Below are 9,756 nucleotides of genomic sequence, written 5' to 3'. Positions count from 1 at the left end.
GAACTGCTAGACTTCTGAGCGGGCAAAGACGCGCTCTTGCTCCCTCTGCCCCTTCTTTCTGCCACGCCGCACTGGCTCAGTTCGTGGTCTAACAACATTTGGCTCAGGAATGACAGCCACGCTGGACTTAGCTGGCCACAGACTATATTCTGTTTAGAGTACTTCTGCCGATGTCCCATGTTGAGGTTAAAGGCTGCTTGATGACGATATCGGTTGCGTCAGGCTGGATTCTTGCTCATGCATACATGCAAAGACCAGATGCACGTACCTGTGCACGGGCGTCGTGGATGGCACACTTCCGTGTACATCAGTGCACGTGTGCCAGGAGTTTAACTTTCTGAAACCGGTTGGGGGGTGGGGGCTTAGTCGATAGGGTTGACCTTAACTGCCCTCAAAACCTCATTTTTCCTTTGGTTTCGGGTACTCTAGTTGCGTTCTCTCTGCGTACTCCCGATGTTCAAATTCCGGTAAAAATTTATACATTTCGTCAATTCCCTCTCCTTTGTTTGCTGCGTAGCGATAACTTCCCATTTCAATGCAATGTGAAGATGCTTGAAGTGAATGCTTAAAATAGTTTGTGAGTCACAGAACACAAATTTCTGATTATTTCAAACTCTTGTGATCGACGAAAAAAGGCGTCGTTCCCCGTTCATCGAAGATGGCCCAGAGCGAAACAAGACTGATTTATGAAGATTAGCGAAGTCTGACGCGATATATATATATATATATATATATATATATATATATATATATATATATGCATGTTAAGCATGCAAATATGTTGCTTCCCAGTTTGTTAAAAATGGTGTCCTTTGTGGTCGCTATTCGTTGTCTCGCTATCGTTATGTGTGCATCGCATGTGTTTTGCCACTGAACTAGCAGTCGAATGCCACAACACCCACGATTTTGGAACACATACACTTGTCACTGTTGAGGGAAGCATGGGTTAACTCTTTTCTGGGCCTCCTCGTACTTTTAAAAGCCATCTGCATATGTCAGTCACTTGTTCTGGATCGTAATCCAGGTGTCATCCTGTAAAAACTTGTCGAGTGTTTGTAGACTGACCTAACTTATCGAACATTAAGCATGACAAAGGCGTCATGTGCCTACGAAGTACCATTTAGTCCAAATGAACAGTAGTGATGACAAACAGATAAAAGATAAATTTTCTTCATTTCTTTGGCCGAGTATTCTCATTTTCCTGACATGCATTAAGGAGACTCAAAGTATCACTGAGGAGGGGAGGAGTTGAAGTCAGAGTTGGAAATGGGGCTCAGGCTCCTCTCGAAAGTATATTAAAGGATGCCCTAACATATGAAATGATAATTGGACACGCACACATTTTTTCGACACCTTGGATTTCCAATGAAATATTCCATCACGTTCATTTAATCTTTTGACAGTAGGGTTATAACTAGTCGCCAAATTCATTTCCCTTTCTTCTAAAGGTGGATTGACATGCCACAACAACTTGTGTCAAGCATGCGTGAGATGAGCAATGTTTTTGAAGTAAAGCGCAATGTTGCAGAAATCGGATGATGTCATGTCAAATGTCATACCAGTATTACAGCAACAAGAAGGCCGCCTTCAATATAAATGCGTTAATTTCAAAACAATGCGCTAGTTCTGAAGACATGAGGGAAGGGCGAGTGTGTGGCGTGTATTTGTAGCCATGCCTGTTATTAAGCGATGAGAAAAACGCTGTCGCCTGCATACCGTCATCAGTCAGCAGCGTGTCTTCCGTGTGGCCATCATAGGGGAAATTGCGGAGATCACAATAGAAAGCCACCTGTTATCGCAGCGACAGGGCACATGCAATGTTCGTTGTAGCACCGCATGACAAGGTGTTCTCTCGCGCAGTTTGACCTCGTATGCGACAGCGGGCCTCTGCGGCCGCTCGGCGCCAGCCTCTTTTTCGTTGGTGTGGCTGTGCGGGTCCATACTGACGGGATTCATCGCTGACAGGTAAGCACAACCCACACGGCCGGTGGCGTGAGGCAGGGCTGATTGGAGCCCGATTGGGGCCTTTTTGCTTCAGTGGTGTGGACATCGTTGGCTTTCGGCAATGACAATATAGCTTTTGTTTAATTTTTTTGTTCACAGAAAAACGGGACTGATTTGCTCAAACGCCTCGCAGTTTCAGATCGGCCGCCTTCTTTGACCGCTCTGCTTTTCGTTCGTCCGGAACGTCAACACAGAACTGAAACTGTCTGTCCCGATGGCTCCGTTGGTCAGTGCCCCGCCTTCACATCCACACACCGTGGAGGGGTGAGTTCGAGTCTCTTTAGGCGTTCGCTCTCTGCTCTTGACGGATATGGCTTTGCGGCTGGGTGGTAGCGGCCGCGAAAAAGGTCAGAGGATATCGGAGGGCGAAACGGACCGATGCCAAACATTGTGTGCGCGTTAAGCTCATCGTCACCAAACTCTGGCCGAACTCTGCCGCTACCTGTATTGCACGATCGAATGGTAAGATGTCAGGGTTCACACAAGCACTGCTTAAAGTGAGCCCTGAGCGCAGAAATCCACCCATTCGAAAGGCTAGGATAAACATCTTTTAAGAAACAACAAACTGCAGCAAACTGCATCACGTTGCTACAACATGCATGTCACGTCCCACTAGCATTCCGCGTGACCCAGGCGTGCACGGTTGTATCAGAGGCGCCGTCCCTTACAGGTGGGGCCGGGTGTGTTGTGTCAGGTTGTGTCCAGGGCGCCGTCCCTTACAGGTGGGGGGCCGGGTGGTGACGCTGATGGCCAGGCGTCGTCCTCACCGCCACCGTGGGCACGGCCGCGGCCTTCGCGCCCAACTACGGCGTCTACATCCGGTCTGCGTTTTCGCCGCAGCCGTCGTCTGCGGCTTCTTCAGCGTGCCGTTCGTGCTGGTGTGGGTGCTGCGCAGGCCCGAGGCCTGACTGAAGCGTTGAGTGTGCTAACCGGCTGGGACAGCGCGAGGGGGGGGGGGGAGGTTACATATGTGCGTGCCGCGCAGGCCGATCCACTCCCCCCCCCCCCCTCCCCGGTGCCTGGCTGAAGCATCGAGTTTGCTGCGGGCTGGGACGCCTCATGTTTACTGCCTGGAAAGTTCCTCGCTGGAGGGTCTGTTGCGATGGATCCAAGCAAACTGATCGACGCGTACATTCAGAAGGCAGGGAGCGGAGCTCGTTAACATCGCAGGATCCCGCACAGGTTAACGCACAAGCGCAAAGGCGTCGTCAGAATTTTGCCGAGGGAGGGGGTGCATCAGACCAAGTGTTTTAGTTCTTTACCTTTTACGTTCCTGTACGTTGAGTGGTTTCCCGGCTCCCAATTATCAATCTTCTTTCTTTGGTGAAGCTATTTTGAAGGTAAAGCCTGCAAAACTAGGTGGCAAAACGACGATTTGTACATTTACGCTCGATAGGAAATAGGCCATTTGATTATGCATACGTCTATTAAATATATACGTCTAGTTAAAATGCGCTCGGGTGGCCGGTTGGACACCCTTCGCTCGGGTGAGGGTCAATTTGACCCCTCCCCCCTCTGAGATCTCAGGAACTAAAAGAGCTAGTGACATCAAATCTACAGGGTGTGTTAACCTGTACGTGAAATCACTTAGGTCAAAGTTTGAGGTTCCTAAGTTATGACCTTTGTGCCAACTAACGTCAAACCAGGTCAAACTCAAGGTTGGTCCCCAAAGGGCTCCTGGAACCTAGATAACTGTTCTAAGCACAAAGGCACACGCCCATCTAGGGTCAGTGGCCTCGTTTGTCCTTTTGAAGGTCATGGTGACCAATATCATGCAAGACCTCTTTGAGTTTTGCATTTGGAAAAAGGATAAAGATGACGCTAGGCAGTTTGCTCTTAAAAACAAAACGATGAACTGTGTCATTTTAGGTCAGTGACCTATTCTGATCTTTAAAAAGTCCACTGAAGGTGTATTATGCGGTTTCTTTTGTCAATAAATCTGAAATAGCACCAGAAACTACCCCATACAACAAGCCCAAGAGAAATGAATCAGGTTGATTTTGACTTTGATCTGACCTTTATACCTGACCAAAGGTCGACGTAATTTGTTCACTCAATTGTTTTGTTACCTAAGAAAGTATTTCAGAGGGGTATGGCTTCGTCTAACCATCCGTTGTTGGATCAGATTGAACGATTCCCTGGAAATCACCTTCCCTGAAACCATGGCCTGATGTTAACCTGCCGTAGGTCAGCGACCTTACAAGGTACGTCTAAATGTTTGATGCCAGACCATCTGCTATTCAATTGCCCACACCTATGCAAAATTTGGACAAAGTGCAGCTATGCAAAATATGGCAAAACTCGGAAAACATTCCGGAACAAACCTTTGGGGGGCAATTTGACCCCCACCCGAGCGCGAGTTAAAACCTCTCATTGTACAGACTTATATGCAATTTGAATCGCATTATAATCTAGTTAAGTAGCTGCAGCACCACCGAAGTGAAAGCTTATGTCTTGTCACGCATACCTGATATGGCGAAAAAGATACCTGACCGGCTTGAATCTGGTCTGGTCATCTGGCAGACCAATCAATGACCCCAGGGTCCCTTTTCTACCACCATTAAGTACCAGGTTTGATGAACACTCCAGAAATACCGGAGATCTGTCATGCAGAATTAAATAGATTCTCCGGGATTATACGTGCTGCTTGTATGCAATGAAACTTTTCGGGGGTACTTGGACGTCGGCGCGTATTGAACGGCCCCGTCTTTGGCACGCAACGACGACGGCTAAGTTGTTTGCTGGCCGTTGTTTCTGTTAAACATTTAATGCCAGTTGGTTAGTACCATGCGCGTAGTGCGACCGTTTCACAGCCGTTTGCGTGTCCCACAGGTATGGAGCTGACTTCCATCGAGGCCCGTGCGTTCTGTGGCATCTTCATTAATGCTTTCTTCGCCGTCGGAGAAGCGCTGACTGGGGTGTTCCCCATCTTCGTCAAGGATTGGAGATCGCTGCAGCTGATCTACTCGGCGCCAATTGTACTCTTCTGCTCCTATTGGTTGTAAGATATTGCTATCGCCCACTCATGTTTCTACCAGCGCTAGAGAGATGGGCAAAGTCGGGCTGTAGGCATTTCTGTTAAACCGAACTTACACGTACACAGATGAGAACCGGTTCTAGACGTCATTCGCGGCAACGTAAGCGCAAATCATTGCCGGGCAATGGGCGTGTGCAGAGTAACGTAACCGAATTTTCGGCCTGGATGAATCAGTCCATATCCTGGTCTTCGCAGGCAACAATCTAAAGATTATGACTGTTAAAATCGCCGCTAATGTGGACGGACTCGTCCATGATGAAAAGAGATGTTTAGTAGTCCTGCCATTTCTTCTCACTGCGTCACTCATAGTTATCTAATATATTTTCAGGACTTTTATCTGGATACTCATCGATTTATTTTGCCATTTCATTGGGTATATGGCCTCAGATTTGATATGAAATCGAGCACGTTGGATCCTATCATCATCTTCCGGAAAAAGCTTCCTGTGACTGTTGTCCGTTCTGTGCGCGGGTGGCTAGGGATCGGGGTGAGACACAACTTACCCCCGGTCTGGCGAGGATGGCGCCGGAGAGCAGTCCGGGGCGAGTCGAAGAGATCGAGCGTAAAGGCAAAATTGACAGAAGTTTTCCATACCAAGCCAAAAATGGATGCTTCAATGATCCGGCTTTTGTTCGCCCTTAAGAGTGCAGAGCAGCAGAAATGTAAAATTGTCATGTTCTTCTTTTCGGGTTACTACGGCATAACGTTTAAAGCATTACTCCAATGCTCCACCGACTTAAATGGCGTTAGTGAGCACCAGATTTCATGGGATCCACGGCCAAACCAAAACGCCACAGTATGTAGCACGTCGTCGCAGAAATGTTGCAGTATGAAGACTGGCCACTGGAAAAAAATTGTCTCACGATCAGGAGCAAATGCCGCCACTTTCCACGCATGTGAGTTAAGATCGCTCGCTTAGCCTCTCAGTCTCAGTCACGTTCAGGCTCTTTAACGAGGTCTGGAAACGCAGTCCTTGAGTGATTCAAATTGAAAATCATAAGGCAATCAACACAACGGCCTGTTGATTATCTTATGGCCAAGTCGATCACGTTGATTACCTTATGGCCAAATTACACAATGGCCAAGTCGATTACGTTATTTGCTTTTTTAGCTCTGATGGTTTGTCGGTTCAGTTTTAAATTGTTTTGCCTTTAAGAGCGGCATTTGCAAAAATCAGTTAGAGATGCAAGTGAGTAACGCCACATTCTTTGAATGCAATACCCGCGCCAAGAATACACCTCTTAAAGTAAGAGTTTCCAGTGTGCTTTCAGATCTCTGGGCTCATTGGACTCATAGTCAAGACACCAGTACTCAGACCAGGGCCCAGATTAGTGCACTTCTGAACTAGCTGCGACTCAGGTACGAACTGCACGTCGTCATCACGGCTCAAAGCTAAACTCGTGCGATTCAAAAGCATGCGACAGACTCGGACTCAGCCTCAAGGTACCAGCACACAGTCTCAGTTTTCGGCAACGAAATCGATTATGCCTAAGCTGACTGATAAAACGGGACGTTTCAGCTTTCTTCCCGAGTCACCACGGTGGCTGATGGCAGTCGGCCGGAATGACAAGGCCGAGGAGGTGCTAAGAAACGTGGCCAAGTGGAATGGAAAACCTTTTCCTGAAGAGCTGATCACGAAGGTAATTATTTGCTTTGGAAAGCGGGGTTCATGCATGCACGTATTGCTCAGTGCACGGACAAGGTGCACGTTTTCAAGGCTTACTGCGTTTGTTGCGTGCGAGTGTTTACAGCGCGGCAGCCAGGATTTTCTTAAGGGCAAAGAGGATGGAGCTCAGTGAGCACCAGGGACGTACTCGCATAATGAACCCTGGGGCATGTGCCTCTGCCTGGTCAATTCCTGGTATGCATCAATATGAGCGCGACTAAATGCTAACATTAAAACCATTTGGAGAAGACACGTGCAAATGAGTAGATCAAGAGCACTCGAGGTTGTATGACGTCATGCAATAAATTTCGCGTCTCTTCGGCATGCTTAACTTGGTTTTCAGTGAAAAACTTTCTTTAAGACCCCTCCAACACAAAACCCTGTGCACACCCATGTTAAGCACTCATCATCAGTGAGCTGAAAGAGTCGAAGGAGTCTTTCTTTCGGGGAAGAAATACAACAGCCGTAATGGGGTCAAATCTGCAGACGAGGAATCTGTTCCCAAAAGGACAGGTCCTGAAGGACAGGTTCAGGTCATCCTGAACAGGTCACAGCCTTTCGTTGCCAAAACTGCGGGATATTTTGCTTTGAGCTCAATACGTTATAGCGATGTCGGGCAGTAAAGCAAGACACCTCATGCACAGCTACAGTGGTGTAGTTGCCTTATCTATTTGGAGAGTTTTGGCCCTGCAGTTTTGAAAAGGTGGGCCAAATTCGTGAAAACAAACACCCATTTTTTAGTTTGTTTCGGCTCACGTTTATTTTAGCAATGCTTTCCTGAGCAAACTCACCATTTCATTTTAAAAATTTCGCCCCTGCGCAGACTATCCTTTATTGAAAGAACATTTTTCCCACCTTTCCCAGCCCTCGGACTCGCTTTGTTTTCTCACCAGGCCACCTCGAAAGATGCTAGAGAAATATACTCTTTAGCCAGTCAATAAATGTCAATGTGTAATAAATCAATCATTTACCTGCTAAAACAAAGAGAGGAATTCAGCTCCTGGTTTTCGGCCTCATGAGTTCAAAATTTTTAAGTTAATTAAACGACCTTTAATGTGCCAGGATGTTGTTGTGCTGAACAACGATGGGACGTTAGTAGATGAGCATCATCCTCTCTTGAGTTTACCCCGTTTTGAGCATCATGCTCTCTAGACAAGAGGTCATCTACTATTGAGGATGATCTCAGCTCAAAATATTGAGTAGCGTCAATATAGCCGGTACCTAGCTTTACAATGTCGGTTAACCGGCACCTCTCGGTAAATCAAATGTCTAACTGACTCTAGGAACTTTTAAATCATAATCCATTACTTGATCAATCAAAGCTTGAGCCATTTTCTTCCTTCTGATCTGTGCACCCATGCATAGTGGGAAGTGCAGTATACATAGCCTTTGTCACAGCAAGCCATTGAGAGGCAGAAACCCTTCAAGTGGTGTGTTCGGTGATATGCCAGATCAGTTCATGTAGATTACATTTTGTGTTTGAAGACCGATCTCGTTATCGCAGGAACTAAGCATGATACGACGACAAAACAAACAGATCTGGGTAGCGATTGAGATGTTGCATCATACATGGGTCAGCGGTGCATACCGTCCGTATAAGATTTCTGTTTGGCTTAGTCTATGTGGCACATTTGAACAAACGGGGTTTTAAATGACCTGACATAGCTAAATATATACTGTTTGTAACTGTTTGCATTACCTTGAGCTTCATGAGATGCAGTGAAAAAGCCTACCTTGTCATGCGGCGGAACGCAAAATGTGACAGGCATGACTTCGACTAAAGGGTTGCCAATAAAAGGCAAGTCTTTCAAGCTATCATTTGACGTTGCGAACAAATGTTGAGGACTTAGGTACCGAGAGCTTTTTTAGTCGTTTAGCTTTTCACTTGTTGTTTTAAAGAGGGTGTTTACAGTTTTCACATCCGTATAGGGTTCTGAACAGAAATAACCATTATCAAGACCATTCAACGCACTTCACAGCCATGCTCTTTTAAAGATTCAAACCTCCCTCTGGTTTCTGAGCACGACGCCAGCAAACCTGCGCAGACCATTTCGTGCAGAATACTTTACGGTCATCCAGGCATGCATGACGCCATAGTAACGTCACCCGACACTGCCACCCCATTGGCCATGTGGTGTTCAAGGTCAAGGAAAAGTATGATCATCGAGTTATCCGGAACTGGCGTGCGTCAGCACCATTTCTAGCAACTTCAGTTGGCCCTCAACTAATGCCTTGCGGTCATGGCAAGCATAAACATGAATCCTTTTTATGCCGCATAATACGGGAGGCTAGGCAGTGGTACGAGCTATGACGGAAATAAAACTGCGATGGAATAACTTGAAGGAAATTTTCCACATTTGTATACATATTTGAAATGAAATAGTCACGTGGAAGATCATTTGGTGCAGCTCACAGCTCTGCCCTTACTCAGAAGTAAACCCGTTTAGTTTCTGAGCTCCCGCCCGCCCGCGACTGTGTGCAGGTTATTTCGGGAAGACTATTTCAAGGCCAGCCAGGCATTCATGACGCCATAATAACGTCATTTAAATCATGCCATTCCATTGGCCATTTGGCGATCAAAGCAAAAAAAGAAGAATAGTTGGGTCGTTTATATCTGGCGTTCGTGAGCACGACTTACAGATACAACGGCTTTCAACTGGGTCTCAATCAATATTCTGGAAGGTATGATAGCGTATTCAAACAATGACGCATTGAGGAGCATATTTACTAAACAGAGAAATTATGTTGTCTAGGGCAGCCTTTTCCACCCAAAGCGTACTAGCTTATACGTGAGCTTACTACATCGTATTTGATACTTACTTAAATTTCTTCAAAAGTAGGACATTCCCCTTAACACGGGCTCGGGTGGCGGGGGGGTCAAAGTGACCCTCTCCGAAGGTTCTTCCAGAATGGCTTCCGAACGGCGCGGTGCAGCCATGCCACATTTTGTAAAGCTGTAGCAAAATTGAATAGCGGATCGTTAAGCATGAAAAAATTAGATGTACCTTGTATGGTCGCTGGCCTATGGCAGGTCAAAGTCAGGCCATGG

General features: G+C 46.7%; 1 protein-coding gene across 1 annotated transcript in view; it reads left to right on the top strand.

The window, feature by feature from the left end:
- Window positions 1-4,716: 4,716 nt before the first annotated feature.
- LOC119097823 (organic cation transporter-like protein) overlaps window positions 4,717-9,756 on the top strand; it is a gene marked incomplete at its 3' end in the record, with an annotated part of 10,936 nt that continues 5,896 nt past the window's right edge. The window contains exons 1-2 of the mRNA XM_037220779.1: window positions 4,717-5,005; window positions 6,561-6,681. Coding sequence (XP_037076674.1) covers window positions 4,839-5,005; window positions 6,561-6,681 — 288 coding nt within the window. The remainder of the gene's footprint in view (window positions 5,006-6,560; window positions 6,682-9,756) is intronic.

The sequence above is a fragment of the Pollicipes pollicipes genome, unplaced genomic scaffold (genome assembly GCF_011947565.3).
Source record: "Pollicipes pollicipes isolate AB1234 unplaced genomic scaffold, Ppol_2.1 Scaffold_4466;HRSCAF=5256_pilon_pilon_pilon, whole genome shotgun sequence".
Lineage (NCBI taxonomy): Eukaryota > Metazoa > Arthropoda > Thecostraca > Pollicipedomorpha > Pollicipedidae > Pollicipes > Pollicipes pollicipes.
The sequence above is the reverse complement of the archived record's forward strand: the minus strand, read 5'-3'. Positions and strand labels throughout refer to the sequence as shown.